General features: G+C 46.4%; 1 protein-coding gene across 1 annotated transcript in view; it reads left to right on the top strand.

The window, feature by feature from the left end:
- cadpsa (Ca2+-dependent activator protein for secretion a) overlaps positions 1-15,489 on the top strand; it is a 79,762-nt gene extending 64,273 nt beyond the window's left edge. The window contains exons 25-30 of the mRNA XM_047025997.1: positions 231-305; positions 630-713; positions 1,024-1,056; positions 2,062-2,169; positions 13,462-13,566; positions 14,292-15,489. Coding sequence (XP_046881953.1) covers positions 231-305; positions 630-713; positions 1,024-1,056; positions 2,062-2,169; positions 13,462-13,566; positions 14,292-14,465 — 579 coding nt within the window. The 3' untranslated portion in view covers positions 14,466-15,489. The remainder of the gene's footprint in view (positions 1-230; positions 306-629; positions 714-1,023; positions 1,057-2,061; positions 2,170-13,461; positions 13,567-14,291) is intronic.
- The last annotated feature ends 1,603 nt before the right edge of the window (positions 15,490-17,092 follow it).

The following is a 17,092-nucleotide window of genomic DNA, read 5'->3' as shown; positions in this document are numbered from 1 at the left end:
AAAGACATCCATTGCATCACTGAAAAGCCTCCAGTTGAGATTCCTATCTGGGATTAATTATACTTCTTCGTACTGTAGCCTGAAGCAAAAAATATGTAGTATACCTAAAATGCTGAGATTTTAGCCTAATAACACACTGGCCTCTCGCAAGCCTTCCCACACCTAACATTCTGTAATGTGTGATCATGTTTGGGATGCTGGACAGGTCTGACTTGTTTATTTTCTCACAGAGACAGTATCACTCCCAAATCGACAATCTGATTGAGGAAACAGTAAAGGAGATGACGACACTGCTGGTAGCAAAGGTACTGCAACGACAACTGACCTGACGTTACTGACTCACAGTCAGTGCATCACGGTGAAGCTAAACATACGCCACTGCCATTTCTGTATCCACAACCAGAGGAGAGCAACGACAGGACTAGATCATTATCAATCATCACGATGTCTAAGCAGACTATTTATTTGCTTTGTTTCAGTGACAAAGATGTATTTACCTTTTTTTTTAAATCTCACTATGAAAATCGACATGGCTCCATTGATTTATGGCGCGCGAGGTAATCCTCAATACTGCCTTCTGTCCCTGTCGCTCCTCTCGTTTGTCCTCCTCTCCGTCATCCTGTCCTCAGTTTGTGGTTATCCTGGAGAGTGTCCTGGCCAAGCTCTCCAGGTACGACGAGGGCACGCTCTTCTCCTCCTTCCTCTCTTTCACAGTAAGTACGGCCTCTGTTTCTCTCACACACCCAACCTGGAGGTTTGACAGAATGCAATCACACGTGCTCTTAGTACACTCATCCAGCAGTTACCCGCTTTCCACAAGTGTTCTGGATATTGAATGAGAAATCTGATTCGATTCAGAGTGCACTTTTACAGTTTTGTGTCCTGGTGGGACACTTTTAGCTCTGCCGCTGACTCATTCGCTACACGGTTATTATGCAGCTTTTGTCATGAAAAGTGGATACACAGTCAGACATCTAAGCCTTGCTTTTCTGTCTGCTCTCTCTCTCCCCTCTTTATTTCCAGGTGAAAGCTGCCTCAAAATATGTGGACGTACCAGTAAGTGAGAATATAATTATACCATCTTCAATACCATATGTGTGTGTGTGTGTGCGCGCGCATACTAGTGTAATGTCTTCCATCCCAATGTTACAAATACAGTCCTCATTTTGACCAAAGACAGCAACCAACCGGACAGTCAAACACATAAACACACTCACTCACACTCTCTCTCACACACACAGAACTTGATTCTTTCTGTGAAAACACACATTTCTCGCCATGATTTTCCTGTCAAAGTCTCACTTCCAGATGGTCGTCATATTTCAGATTTGGGTGAGGGGGGGGGGGGGGGGTTGGCACGCTAGCTGGGTTTGTTCTAAACACCACTTCTCAGGAGGAGCCATTTAACTGCCAACGTACCGCTTTTTACATGAAGGCCTTGTCAGTGTAATTCATATTTATGTTTATATAAATAAATTATAAAGATTGACATGACATTGGTGGGCACAATCAATTAGTTTGGAATTGAAAGAGGCAGATAGGACTGGAAATGAGAGTGGGAGGGTTACAGACAGAAACAAAGAGTGAGTTCGACTTGCTCCTGTAACTGTGTATGGTCTTCTTAAATGAATGCCCATTTCTTATTTTCAGGCTTAAAAATCTGCTCCTCAGACAAGTCGTGTACCTCTGACGCTTCTGTTCCCTTTGCACATGCCCAGACTGGGACATCTGAACCTTAGCCAAAGAACTGACAGGAAGTTCCCCGATAAACACAGCCACAGCCAATGTGGACTCTGCTAATTAAACACCTGACATAAAAACCTCTCACTCAGACAGTTTGCTAGCACTTCCTTTGTATGTTGGGTCACATGTTTCGCTGCTAGACATGCAATAAAAGCCAGTGACGACCTGCTTCACATGAATCCTGTGGAACGCATGAAAACCTTCCTGAAAAGCTCTTCCCGCAGGTTTCTCCAGTGTCTGTAGATGATATCTTTTTTTGAAACATTCCTCCCTCCTCACTCTCTCTCTCTCTGCTTCTCTTTGTGTTGTCTGCTACAGAAGCCAGGGATGGACATTGCAGACGGCTATGTGACATTCATGCGCCACTCTCAGGACATGCTACGTGATAAGGTCAATGAGGAGGTGTACATAGAAAGGTTATTTGATGTAAGTAAACCAGTGCTTCTCTGACATGTGATCCAGCAGTCGGCCCAGAGGGATAAGTCACATTTTAGAGCCCCTATACTGAAACTCTTCCCGTTTACTCCTTCTTTCTCTTTCCGTTTCTTTCTGTCCCCTGTCCCCCCCCTTTCTGAGCCGTGGCTTTCACAACTCTGCCTCTGCCCTGGCCTCTGCCCCGGCCTCTGCCCCTGCCTCTGCCCTGGCCTCTGCCCTGGCCTCTGCCCCTGCCTCTGCCCCTGCCTCTGCCCCTGCCTCTGCCCCGGCCTCTGCCCCTGCCTCTGCCCTGGCCTCTGCCCTGGCCTCTGCCCCTGCCTCTGCCCCTGCCTCTGCCCTGGCCTCTGCCTTCCCCTATGTTGTTTTCTTTGTTTCTATGTGTTTGTCTGAAACGTAGACAAATCTTGGGGAGGGATTATCTTAAGCAGTGTTCTCTCTTTGAGTCAGCAAACAAGAGTTAATCAATTAAAGGCAGCACAAAAGGTCCCCTGATTCCCTGCAAGGTGGCTTAATTCAATCTTTACTCCACCCCCCCTCTCACCCCCCCCCCCTCCACACACACACACACACACACATACTCACTAAGACTTGCTCTGGATGTACACGTTGTTGAAAGCCAAATGAAAGGTTGAGGCCAGAGGTCAACAGAAGAGGGATATGGAGAGCTCAGGGTCGTGGTACATTCAGTGTCGCCAGAAAACGGATTGGATTTACATTTTTTATACATCTGTTCCCTGTTCTTAGGTGGAATCCATTTTTCTCCTCCCCATTGCTAACCAGATCATCTGGTGTAGCCGTAGTCTTACACAAACACATCATACACACGTGTATAATCGGGACACAGTTAACTGTCCACTCTATGGATTAATTCTGCACTCCAAACCTTACTTTAAACCTCTGTGGAACTGCTCCAGTAAATCAGGGTGTCTTCAGTAAATCTTTCCCTTAAGGAGCCTCTCTGACCTGGGGCTTATTGTTACGAGGGCTTAAGACAGATTGAAAGGAAGAAAGAGACACACAGCGTCACTTGTCATGAATGCGGGAAGGAGTGAGGGTACATGTCGGGATGAAAAAAGAGAACACTGTCTTAAAGAAGCGCCAGGGACATGATGCAGGTTATATCATCCTTTGTGATGCATGTCAACCAACTGTCAGCTCTGCTTCTTCAGGCAAACACTTCTGATTGCTTGTGCCTGATTAGTTTGTGTGTGCGTGTGTTTGTTTCTGTGTGTGTTTGTGTGCGTGTGTGTGTGTTGGGGGGGTTCATCTAACTAGCGTGACTTGCCTCCCCTCTCCTCTGACTCGTGGAGAAAGTGTCCACTTCTCTATGTTTGTTTCACTCTGCTGCTTGTGACCTGCTGTTGTGCCATGTATCTTCTCCCTGAGAAGAGCATTTCTGCTCTGATTACTGCAGAGGTGTCTCCTGCTGGACTTCTGTGTCACTCTCAATCTGCTCTCCCTCTGGCGATGCTGTGGCGTATGAAGGTGTCTCTCGCTGCACTCCACAACTCTCCTCTGCTGTGCTTTTCTTGTCACTTGCTCAGAAGGCGCAAGGCTTAGCTGCTGTTCCTCTGCTGCAGTGCTCTCTGATCCAGCAAGCGTTGGAGTACCTTTGGTTTTCGCATGTGCCAGTTGTTCACTTCTATCAGTTTTTTCTTCATCATCTTTTTATTTGTCACCACATTATATCGTTTTGAAATGAAACTTATCTCTCATGCCGAATTGTTTTTGCACATGTTCTTCCACCATGATTCAAATAATCTTCCTGTGTGCATCTACTAGCGTGGCCCATCTCCCTATCACTACTGGTCTGACTACAGTCTCACAGGCACTTCCACCCACCTACCTCCTTCTCAATACCCACCTGCACCTTACTTCGCCCCCACCTACATTACAATTGATATTACAGTAACTACAGGGATATTCCCCCCAAGGCAAGTAGGGTGAAGTACCTTGCCCAAGGACACAACATCATTTTGTTTGGCCGGAATCAAACCGGCAACCTTCTGATTAATAGCCTGATTCCCTAACCACTCAGCCATCTGACCCCACCACCTACCCACTACTCAATACCCAACTCCAACCTCACCTACCCCCTATTCCAGGGGTAGGCAATTCCGGTCCTCAGGGGCCACTGTCCTGCATGTTTTAGATGTTTCCCTGCTCCAACACACCTGATTCAAATGAATGGTCATTACCCGGCTTCCACAGAGCTTGATAACAACCCATTCATTTGAACCCCTGCCCTACTCAATACCCACCTACCCCCTACTCAATACCCACCTACCCCCTACTCAATACCCACCCAATACCCACCTACCCCCTACTCAATACCCACCTACCCCTGCTCCTACCTCACCTACCCCCCTGCACCCAGCTCTACCTACCTAACACCTACCAGCATCTGGGTCTGGGTACTGAGGGTTGATTTATTTGGAAACCTCATTTTTTTGCCAAAGATAAGAGAAGCATATACAGTATGTGAGGTCTGGGCTAATTTATAAAAAATTTGAATCAATAGCTAAGATTGATTGAAGTGATCAATGAAGTGAACAACTGAGTAAGAGTTAAAAAAGAGGAGGATTTATATGTGTCAAAATATTTTTTACCAAAATCTAATTATTTTAAATTATGAATATTACAAACAATATTTTTCTTTTCCAAACACATCTGAAGGCACTCAGACATGGTTGGTATTTTCTGTCATATAAATATAATATCACATATACAGTAAATATAGTACAATCATATTTGACCCAGATCTGACCGATGCCATAAAAACAGCATAAACAGCTAGTCACCAAAACTCAAACCAATCAATGAAGGTGGATTAAACACAAAAATACTATAATCATTGTTATTCCACCCATCCATACAACCAGATTCTGAGGATGTGTAGGTGATGAGATTTTAATATTTTTCTCATCTTGATAAAAAAAAAGGTTTCAACACCAGTGATCTGTGAATATGACTAAATAGCATTACTGATGATTGAAAGAAGAATCCCTCTACAAACCACTCAAAGCATATTCAAATGACAAATGAAGTCTTTTGTTTCAGCCTACATGAACCCGCTGGTCGTCTAGACAAAAAAAAGAGGTCTAAAAGAGCTCTCTATGACTAGACTTCATTGATAGGAATGGTGTGAACAGACTAGCATGCCAGCCAGAGGACACATGTGATGTTGTCTCAAAGAGATCCAGGTCAAGGTCAGAGGTTCAGTTAGAATCCACACAGTCACAACTCACAGTCCTGTTCCAAATCTACAGGCTTATGGGACAATTGTTCCTCATGATGTCCTGTGTTAAATGCAAGGTTTGGTCATGAAAAGAATGTGCTAGAAAGTAAGTTCATCACAAGTAGTCCAGAGGCTACCCAGTAGTTAATTATGGTCAAAGAAAGTCAGTGTCGTAAGCAGATTACAATGACATGTCCCAGTAATTTGAATATGCATCAGTAGGCCAGTGTTTGGCCGTGCCTGCTCTGTGACATGAGACTGACCATATGGCCCAATGTTAATATTCTAAGAAAACAACAATTGAATGAATTATGATTTGAGACATATTAACAAGTAACTCATGCTGAGACAAAGGTTGGAACGCAGGGGGCCTTGTTAAAACAGGTCTTGGTTTGACTCCTTACAGGCTTCATTTTCACGAATAACTGATCTTGTTTCATGCACAAGGATTGGTGTATGTATGATTCTAAAGTCCTGTGAAGGAGTATTATTTGTATAAGTAACGATTATTTTGATTGTTAATTTTATATGACTAGGAGAAGAGATGACAATAATGGGGGGTTTTATTCTTTTTTTTTGTAATGGCATGTCGTTTTTTTTTACAAAGCACCAATTCCCCTCTCAAAGCACAGCCACGTAATGAATGAATCTTAGCGTCAGACCGCTAAATTTGTTACACTCTGGCGTGGCAAACAGAAATACAAGGAAAAGGTTAGGCCAGGAACAGAGTTGGGGTGTGGAGGAGGAAAAAATAATTTGTTTGGCTCCCCCCCCCCCTTCTGTGGTGGTTCTTGAAAGAACAGCTGAAGAGATGAGGATTAAAACAGCTGTGCTTAACGTGGAAGGGGCTCATCGACTTAATGCGGGTGGCCCAGAGATCATTGATTAAAAAAGCCATCTCTTCAGCCATGGCCAAATCCAGCGCTGCACTGATACACTGTGGCCTCGTCCTCTGACACCAACAGCCAGAAAAGAGGGGGGGGGGGGGGGGGGGGGGGGGGGGGGGGCTTTCAGCAGGGGGCATGATGCCAGGCGCTGGGCGAGGCTAGGCTCCACAGGGCTGGGCTACAGATAGAGGGATTACACTAGTCAATTATACACTTAATCTGCCCTGCCTCCGGTGGATTAGGAGCCTGGCTCATTGATTGATTTGAAGTATTTCCGTTGACCTTGGGTAGTTATCAGATTCACAGCGAGATTGCACTTTGTGACGAAAGTTAAGGCGCTTTTAATCGCTGCTTCTCTCGCTGTCACCGCAGCGCGGCAAACTGGTTCACCGCTGGCCGGACCAGGGAGGGGGGCGAGGGGTGGGGAGGGGCTAGGGGCTAGAGGTACAAGAGGTTAGGCAAGATTGAGATTGGGATTTTGCACTGTTGTTTCTGTTGCTGCTGGCGTGTGTGCTGGTGGCAGGGTCGGCGGTGATGATGAGAATGAGACAGAGTGAGTCACAGACCTGCTGTCATACCACTTCACTGTCCGGGACACTCAACCACTTTGCAGGCCTCGGTCACCAACTGCCACTCCAAGTGAACAGTTTAATCAACTTGAGCTTGTGTGGCATGGAAAGTTAACCGTGGCGGGCTGAGGCAAGCGGTGGCCCCCCACCATCCACGAAGGAGAGTGAATCAGGATGAGATCTTGGGGAAAAACTGTTCAGCTGTCCTCTGTCCGTCTGATGCTCACTCTTTCTAGCTGTGGCTGTTTGCTGTTGTGTGGCAGATTGATAGAACACTCACATCTAAGGAAAGTCTACAGAGTTGGGTCTGTTAAATAAGATAGGGTCAAACAGTTTCCCCCCCCCCCCAGTAAAAAAAAGCAATCATACAGGATGAAATAACTCATTGGAACGTGTCCTATTGATTACATTGCTATTTTTTTTTTATATACCATTCCTTTTGTTGGCTTTAAAGATTTTTTTTAAACTTTTGCCCTTTAAAAGAGTCTTGGTCAATTGGATTTGCTGAAATGATCAACAAAAAGGAATCAAACATGTTTACAGAATTCTGCCAGTGGAGTCCATCCAAAAATAATACATCAACAAAAATATGGTTGAACAAATATTACTTCTGTGGTTATTTTATAAACTATGACACAGAGTCATTAGAAAGACAAATATATTTTGGTCCCATGAGAAGCCACGGACACTTCCTCGATGTCCTCTTATTGGTTTTCATACCAGTTATTAATCTCTTTAAGTTGAAATAAACCAATTGTAGAAAGAGGCTTTGGACGGTCACGCGGGCCGTGGAGAGTAGGTCACCCGAGAGAACGAGCAGGTATGGTTCTGGATGTTGACGCACAACGACTGTTCAAAACAAGTTAAAAAGGTTTCGCTTCCTTTTAATGAAGTCTGTAAGCAGCTTAGAGTCTTTATAATTACTGAGAGATCACTTTGTTTTCCCTCTGTCCAGCTTCACTGGGATCTTCCACAGTCAACCAAATCCCCCGTGGCAGAGTGCAGTGCTCCAGGGCAGTGCAGCGCTCCAGGGCAGGGCTAGGAAAACATCGTGGGGAGCATCAGGAACAGACCAGGAAAAATGAGTGTTAGAAGGGGATGTTTTTTTGTTGTTGCTTAGGTTCTTGAGAGATTTGGAGGGTTATAGTGATTTGGCAACACACACACATACGTGCGCACAAAAGCACTCACACAAACACTCTCTGTCTCTCTCTCACACACGTATACACAGCCTTACTCTCACACCTCATGAATGCATGGAAACACGCTAATAAACCCTCTGTCGTCTGCTCCTTCATCTCTGGCTCCCTCTCTGTGTACATGGAGGTATGGTGGCATTTGTTTGATTAACTTGCCCCACAAAAGTGACAGCTGCTCGCTGGTGCATGTGGATGAGTGGCCTAGCGCGGGGCCCTCTTTGTACATCTGTCAGCGCAGAGGCAGGGGGAGCAGGGTGAAAAGAGACAAATTGGTCCCAAAAGGCAGGCCATTCACCTTCCGTGGCCCCCCCGGGGCCCCCCCCCGCCCCTCCTTCCCATTCAGGTGCTCGGCAGGATCCTCAAGTGCTTGCTGGCTTATTCCATTTTCGCTCCCCCTATAGAGGCTGAAGCCCACGAGTGTTTTCCCCTTCTTTCTGCCTCCCTCAATCTGCTTCTAAGCGGCTCTTTGTGAGGAGAATGGCTCACTTTGCTCAGGCCCTGAGCTGGAGCTTTTTCACCACTGAGCTTTTTTGTCCCCTTATTGTGTGTTTACTCAATGACGCAACGCAGACTATAATTCCAGCCGTTTAGTTCCTCACAACACGCTCTTTCTCTCCTTGGTTTTTTTCCTCCTCACCCTGTGTTTCTGTAATGTAGTCCCTTATTTGGACACTGTTATCAGTTAGCTGACACTCATTAGTGGAATGAGACTGGCGTTTTGTGACCGACTCAGACTGCCACTGACGATAGCTTGGATACGACTAAATGTGTTCCTTCTCGTTTCTATGATGTACATGTGCATGGGGCCTGTGTATGGGTGTACGTCCACACCGTGCATTGTTGGCCTGGAGCTCAATCACACCTCTTAAAAGGACTTAAGCAGGCATCTTGGAGATGTAGTGCTGGCTGGACACACACAGGGAGAGTTTTGTTCCTCTCCTGGCTGCGCTGAGGCGTGTGAATCGTCATCCGGGGCTCGTCTTTGTACCAGTGACACAATCAAAACAGTTTGAAGTCCATAAGCTTGCTGAGACCGAAACTTTATTTCAATTCTGCTATTCACAACTCCCCACCCCCAACACCCTACACATGTTTTTTTTTTCTTTTTTCAAAGAGTAGAAAAGCTTGTTGACAGAAAGAGAGAGTGCCGGACGGAGAGTTGGCTGGATGGAGGGGTCCGTGGTGGTGTTGCTGCTAAAGAGCCCGGCGCAGCGTGGCAGGGCCGCGGTTCTGCCCATCAGTTTCCTGTCAAAGGAGCTGCCTCTGGGGGTCAGCACAGCAGCTCCCAGCTCAGGGGAAGGGGGGGGGGGGGGGGAGGTGGGGGGGGGGGGCCCGAGGGTCACCGGTGTGAGTTACTATGGTAATTGAGTTCCGTCATCAATGGGCCTCCTCTCATGAGCTATAAAGCACACAATAATAGGCCAGCGGTAGCGGTGAAAAGCAAGCAGGTAGGATTAGCCGGCCCCTTTGTCGTAAGTGCATAATGTCTTGTAGTCAGATTTAAAGACTTCTCAACCCTCGGGTCCTCTCCTCAGCCGCCCGCTGGGGGGCCTAATTTAGCTGCCCTGGCTGCCAGAGTGAGGCCTGCACTCTCTGGGGCTAGAGAGCAGTGCGGACAGCTCTTTTTAAAGCACTAACAAAGCCGTGCAGACACCCTGGCTGGGAGTGCAGGAGAAAGGTTGAGGTTTCGATCGGCCTACCAGTCCTTAATGGATTTTTGAGGATTGTTTTGTTTTTCATTTTGTGGGGGCTTCACTGGCAACATGTTTTTGCGTGTGTGTGGAATGTGTGTTGGGTGTGGGGCGTGTGTTGGGTGTGGGGTGTGTGTTGGGTGTGGAGTGTGTCTTGGGGGGGATGTGTGCAGTGTGTAACAGTCATATTTTATGTTGTTGTGTGTGTGCTTGTGCGCAGGCATGTGTGTGAGTAAAAGAGAGAGAGTATTAAAAAGGAAAAGTGGTGCATTATGGCTCGGTGAGACACAGCGGCCTTCTCTATCCTTTGGAAGTAAGCCTGTCACTTTGCATTAGCATCGCCGCAGCAACAATCATCATTCCATGCCTCCCGCTAATTGCAGACACAGCTGGGTCCCAGCATGACATCTACAGCACACTCGGCACCCTGCAACAACCAGCCCCAGTCTGCGGAGAGCTCTCACACGCATGCTACACGGCCCTAACATAGCAATGAAATGAACACGCATTCACCAAAACACACTTTTGAGAGACACAGACACAAAACCAGAGAAAACCGTGGAAGTGACCAGACTTTGAAAAAGATGAAACATTTCCGACGACTCATTCTGAGATACCTCAATAAATACACAGGAACAAAAGCTTGCATGGGAACACATAAGTTCTCAGTCTGTCACAAACACACACACACGTAGACATTAGCAGCAGCAAAGGCAGAAAGAGGCAGAGTCACAGGTTGCTTGTAATCCCCCTGTACCCCCCATGGAGAGGACCGCCTCTCCTCCTGCATTCCTGCTTCTCCATGCTTTTTAGAGACAACACAAAGGCCCTAAGCCGACCCCTTCCCAGCCCTCTGGCCCCGTCTTGTAGAAGAGGGGCACACACACACACGTCAGGTGGACCCAAAGAGGAAGCATGGTTTAGAGTGCGTAAGTGTGTAAGTGTAGATGTGTGTGTGTTTCCCCCGGTGTGTCATTTTCAATCAGTGCGTGTGTGCGTGCGTGCCTCTGTCGTCGCGTCTGCTTGTGGGAGTACGTCTGGTGTTAGTGTGTGTTTTTTGTCTTATTAAGCCATGCCATTGTAAATGTAGTATAGTATACATGTTGTATAGGGAACAGGGGGCTGTGTATATGTGCTGTTGTCAGGATGGGAAGGGAATGTAGATTTTGCACTGAATTCTGTTGGTTGCCCCCCTGCCAGGCGTTATGGCTTCCTGTAACATGTCAGATATGGGTGTGAACACGGGGTTCAAGGCGGGGTGTTGTGTGTGGCAGTGGGGGGAGGTGGGGGGTGTAGGGGGAATGGTGTTGGGAGGGCAGGAGGTCGTTCTGCCTCCCAGCTCTCACTCCAAGGGGGATGGGACCTGCAGATGTTCATGTGTGCGTGCCGGTGGGTGTGTGTGTGTCGGTGCCCTGTTGGTGTGTGTTTCAGTGGAGGTTGGAGGATGGATGTGGGTGGGTGTGCGGTGTACGTGTGTTGAAATCCCCCCTCCCCCCCCCTCCCCCTACATATATTTACAGTCCCTACCTCCACACTTACTTACAAGCATTGGATGTAAACCCCTCCCCTCCATCCACCCCTCCGACCCCCCCCCCCCCCCCCCCCCCCCTCCCCCCCAAATCCTCCTGAACCATCCGGACCCTTATCAGATGGAACTCGTTAGAATGTCACAGATTTGATCCCTGTCGGGTTATGGCATTATTTATTCAGAGCCACATTACGCTTGTTTTGGCTGTCGGCAAGTGCTAGTCCCCTGCTGATCCCGATCTAGCCTAAAAAAGAGAGCTGGGGTGTGTTCGTCTGTTCAGAGAGAGGCTTTAGTCTTCCTACAGAGGAACAAAGCCTGAGTGCCATCACTGTTCATTTGACAAGCCTGGCAACCAAGTCAGCCTCTAAGTTCCCTGCGGATAGACGCAAGCATTTCACCACGCTTCACTTCTCGTCCGAACGAAACATTGTGAGGATATCGTGCTCTTTAGCGAGAGAGCTGGCTTTTAGGGGTTCGGAGGGAATCAAGCAGTGAAGGAGAGAGGCGGGAAGATGTCCGTGTGGCCGTGTGCCTCGGCAGATGAAGGTAGGTAGGTCAAGCTTGATGGTAGGGTCGTTGTGCGAAGGGGGGGGGGGGGGGGTCAAAGGTTGTGTCGTCAGCATGAGAGGATAACGAGTGGAGAGGCACAGGAGACCATTCGGAGGGAAAGGTTCAGAGAGAGAGAGGGAAAGGCAGGGAGAGAGAGGGAAAGGTTCAGAGAGAGAGAGGGAAAGGCAGGGAGAGAGAGGGAAAGGTTCAGAGAGAGAGAGGGAAAGGTTCAGAGAGAGAGAGGGAAAGGTTCAGAGAGAGAGAGGGAAAGGCAGGGAGAGAGAGGGAAAGGCAGGGAGAGAGAGGGAAAGGTTCAGAGAGAGAGAGGGAAAGGCAGGGAGAGAGAGGGAAAGGTTCAGAGAGAGAGAGGGAAAGGCAGGGAGAGAGAGGGAAAGGCAGGGAGAGAGAGGGAAAGGCAGGGAGAGAGAGGGAAAGGTTCAGAGAGAGAGAGGGAAAGGCAGGGAGAGAGACAGCAGCTCGTCCCTCCAGGCCTGGCCTCCCGGTGGGGGGTCGTGCCCGGGGCGAGATCACAGCCCTGCTGCCGTGGCGTTGGCCTTCACAGGCACAGAGCAGCAGATACGGAGCTACTCACACCAGGTCACCACGGTGATTCACCCCGGAGAGCTTAGCGTGGTACTCTTACCCTGCTAAAATGCTGTACGGGTGAATAACTAGGCCCTGTCCACCATAGAAGTTCTGACCGGGAACAACCCCATTAGATGATGTCCATTAGATTTGAACTGCCGGAGTCATTGTCTCTGTCATCTAGGTTCTCTGAGGGAAACTGAGATCAAACTGAAATATTGCGCTCTAGAATTAGTAAATTAGATAACATTGACATATATAATATTTATGAAAATATACTTATGACATCAACATGTGATGCAAGTTCAATCTAGTTTAATCAATCAAACTCAGGGGTCACCCCCAGATAGTCTCTCCCCCCCTCCTTCTCCCCTATCTCTCCTCTCCCTTCTCTCTCCCCTGCTCTGACCGTTGAGTGGCAGTCTCATCTGATTAGTATCAGCCTGCTCTGATCATTACCAATCAATTAGACGGGAAATCCAACTGGCCTCACAGACAAACATCTCAAGCCTTGTGGCTAGCTGCTGCAACTGTAGCTAGCAATGAAGGACTCCAGTTCCCTGCCCTCAGAGAAAGACACAGAGAGGGAGAGAGGGAGAGAGGGAGAGAGGGAGAGAGAGAGAGAGAGAGAGAGAGAGAGAGGGGGACATTTTGAAAGAGAAGGGGAATGCTGGAGATGTATGAAGACAGAAAAGGAGAGAGCTATAGAGATGAATGAGAGAATGTTATTATTAGGTCTGATTGTGGTTCAGGGTGCCAACAATATGTTCCTTGGCAGAACACACAGGTTCTCTCTGAGAACACAAAATGATTAACTGACATTTTACAAGAAGTCTTTCATTTTCTCATATCATTTAATCACCAGAATCAAGCAACAAAATGTTGGGTATGACTGATTCTCTTATTTTTCGGAATGGCTTTGTCAGTGGGACTGGTGTTGATGTGTGTGTGTGTGCGTGTGTGTAAGTGTGTATTGTGTGTGTGTGTGTCCTGTGACTGTGTGCCTAGCTGGAGAGCACTGTGTTTGTGTGTTCCAGCAATGGTACACCAGCACCATGAACCTGCTGGGGACCTGGCTCACTGACCGCATGGATCTTCAGCTCCACGTCTACCAGCTCAAGATCCTCATCAGAGTAGTCAAGGTGAGAAGTACCCTGAACACATGCCCCATCACCACAGCACACAGTCTCAAAGGCAAGGACCTCCACATGTACCTGCAAGCCACACCCTAAACACACCCAACATCCGTTTTGCGGTTTATCAGTGGGTATAATACAGACAAGCTCAAACTCGACAACCAAGCTGCTCTCTGAAAACGGTCTTCATTCGAATCTTTTCTCCCTGACTGTGAGCCATGACCTAAAAGGAAGGCAGCCGTGACCTGCGTTGGGTTGGCGGGCTGCGGAGCACAGCTCTGCCAGGCAGACACTGAGCCAGTGTTAATATTGCAGTGTTAGTTTGGTAGTGTGTGAGCGGTATCGGGTCCTCTCAGGGTGCGTCTCATCTTCCTGCTCATCAAAAAAATAGAGGACACCAGAGGAGCTAGAGACATCGTCCCACCATCAGCTACTATGGAGAGGGACACTTCCTGTACAAAGACATCGGGCCTAACGCGTCCTGTAGTGGACGTGTCTCATGTTCCCATTTACGTTAGCCTGCATGACGCAGACAGCACGTCTCTGTTCAAATCCCATTCAAGCTACACTGTCACACAGTCGATGCCCATGCAGAGCAGGAGATGCTTACTGCGTCGGTCAGCGGTTTATTTCTTGATGAAATACATTTTAACACTTGCCTCGGGGGAACAAGTTCCATCACCAGTTTGGAATCAGTTTTAACCTTTACGCCTGCTCTCTGGCTGTTGTAGAAAAAGTACCGTGACTTCCGGCTACAGGGGGTGCCAGACTCCACTCTGAACAGCAAGATGTACGACACGGTGAGGAGCAGGCTCACCCTGGAGGAGGCCACTGCGTCCGTGAGGGAGGGAGGCATGCAGGGCATCTCCATGAAGGACAGCGATGAGGAGGATGACAACAACTAGACCAACATCAAGGGAATGGGGATTCTCACATCAGACACTGGGGGTCTGTGAAAACCTGAGAAACGATGCATGTCCCAACCGTCCATTACATCACTCTAAGTCCGTTAGCTGTCTCTGTCAGAGCTAAAACACCAGTACAGGAGGAAATGGTTAAAAAATATATAAATAAAAAAAGATTCTCCATGCTGTTAGTCTTAAAATTGTGGGAAAAATATATCTAGAATAAAGCGATATAAATTGTTGGTATTTATAACTTCGATATTTCTGAATGTTCTTAAGCAATATGGAGAACAGTTTTGTTTGCATTGTCAATGACCATGATTATGAGTAATGCTCGGTGTCCTCTGTATGACGCTAACCTTTCTAGGTGCTTCTTTTAATGTTTACTGTACAGTAAGAGAACATCATTGTGAGGAAAAGAGAATTACTGTCTATCCGTCAAAAGGTGAATGTCTATTGCCTAATGGGAACAAACCACTGACAACATAATTGTATCTATGTTGAAATACTGCCTAATGTCCCTCTTCACTAGAATAATCAAGGTAGACATTTTTTTCTTTTATTTGATTCAATACTCCTATTACATTTTCCCTCACTGGCCAAACATTTGACCATATTTTTTAATAAGTTGTTATTTGAGATGCAATATATTCCAGTAGATTTATTGTTATACTTTATCTTGTATTTTAATCCTTCTTTTCTTTTTTACATCAAATGTAAAAAATGATGTTCTTTTTTTGTTATGTAGCACTTACAGCACAATGTATACCAACCACACAAAAAGTGAAAGAGACTTCTGTATGTAACCTATAGTTTGACTCATATCTAATATGTTTTCACCTTTTTGTAATGGATTGTGGAAAAATGCTATGTAGTTGTTGTTTGTAAATACTCAAGCTGTACATTGCCCTGTGTGCAATTACTGCATGTCCCAGGTACACACTGACTTCCTCTCCCAAATGTTCTTCTCAGAAATGTTGTTCTGTGTGTAGAGTTACCGGTGGACTCATATTGCTTCTGCCTTACAAGGATGAGCTGTGCCCAATAGAATCAAAATAAAGTTGACTGTATAAACATGCAAAAACAAATGTTGTTTTTGTTATTGTCTGTAAATTAGAAATATGTCAATATTGTATTATGTAAAAACAAATCAGGTCTAAATGGATCTTGAACAAACATCGTCAGTGACGTGAGGTCAATAACAAGAGGCGGGGGTGTCCTCTATCTGCACAGTGTTGTAAGATGTCAAATATCTGGTACTAATGGCAAACTACATATTTATGTGCATGCTCCTTTTAACCCCCCCACCCCCTTCCCACCCCTCTAACCAGAGCAGTTTCTTAAGAAAGCGAGTCAGAGATTAGTGCCCTGGATTAGGCCATTTCTCATCTTTAGAGTTTATATTACAGCCCAGAAGGAGATTGGAAGAATTGCCCAAGATGCTATGCAGAGCAGCCCTTAGCCAGATCTCCTCAACATGATTAGAATTATTCTCAAAAGATTTCAAAAAAACAAATCAGACTCAAGATGACAGATATAAACTGAGTCAGGGGGATTAAATATAATAAAGTCACAAATTAAAAGATGATGCGATAGTTTAATTATTTCATAGAAGTCAGAAAAACAAATCCTTCTTTGGAGAAAAACAAGATTTAGGGCCTGCTTGGAGGGATTGAGCTGACTCAAAACCAATACAAAACAATTCAACTGTATTTCAATGACAGGCATTCCTCAGTACTATGTGTGGTGACTCAGTATCCCAGGGGATGACTTACATTTGCATACTGTTAGTTTAAGTGTCAATTGATGTAACAAGTTTTTCTGTTCAATATTCAGTCTAATTCACTTGAGTACAGGACTAAGAAGAGGTCCTTCCTCCACTAATGTGACAGTTCCTGTGCCTTCCCCCAAAAGAAGTAATAAATGTAAGTAAACTGGTCTCACATAATGTATCTATGTTTGCTTGCTCCAAATGATAACATACCAGCATTTCCGATAAGTATGATAAATGCTCCTCATGCGACAATGACCGCATTCCAGTGAAGAATTGTGCCATGGAGGAGAAGGTGCCATGGAGGAGAATGTGCCATGCTATCTGAAAACGGAGTCGGTCCTCTGACATGTTCTTCTTAGCTACTTGGGCAGAATTTAAGGAATGAAAGACAAGAGGTCTTCAGTAATGAAAGACTTCTCATCCCTGCAGTTATTCTAGTTAAACTCACCACACTATTTCCTTTCCCTCCTTAGGGGGCACAGGGCAGAGAGAGACAAACGAGAGAGGCCCTTCGTTGTAATGCACCGCTCTGTGAGACACTGACCTAGAGCAGCACGCTGACCTAATTGTGCGTTTCTACAGCAGGCTGCGCTCACCCTGATATAGCAATAATCAACAGCAATGACAAGAACGCTGTATTTCCACATCCAATCTACCATGTGAGCTGCCTCGGGATATCATACATTTAATTTCCTCATAAATCCAGTCACAATGCAACAATTTTGTGCGAGAGAGGACACCGAGACGGATTAATGGGCCTGGAGATTTACGCAGGCACGATCTGAGCTGCTTTGGTTTTTAAGCCTCAATCAGGCTGCGATGTGGGATAGATATTGGTATCCAAATATAAGAT

The sequence above is a fragment of the Hypomesus transpacificus genome, chromosome 9, assembly GCF_021917145.1.
Source record: "Hypomesus transpacificus isolate Combined female chromosome 9, fHypTra1, whole genome shotgun sequence".
NCBI lineage: Eukaryota > Metazoa > Chordata > Actinopteri > Osmeriformes > Osmeridae > Hypomesus > Hypomesus transpacificus.
Note: the sequence above shows the minus strand (reverse complement) of the source record. Positions and strands in the feature narration are given on the sequence as shown.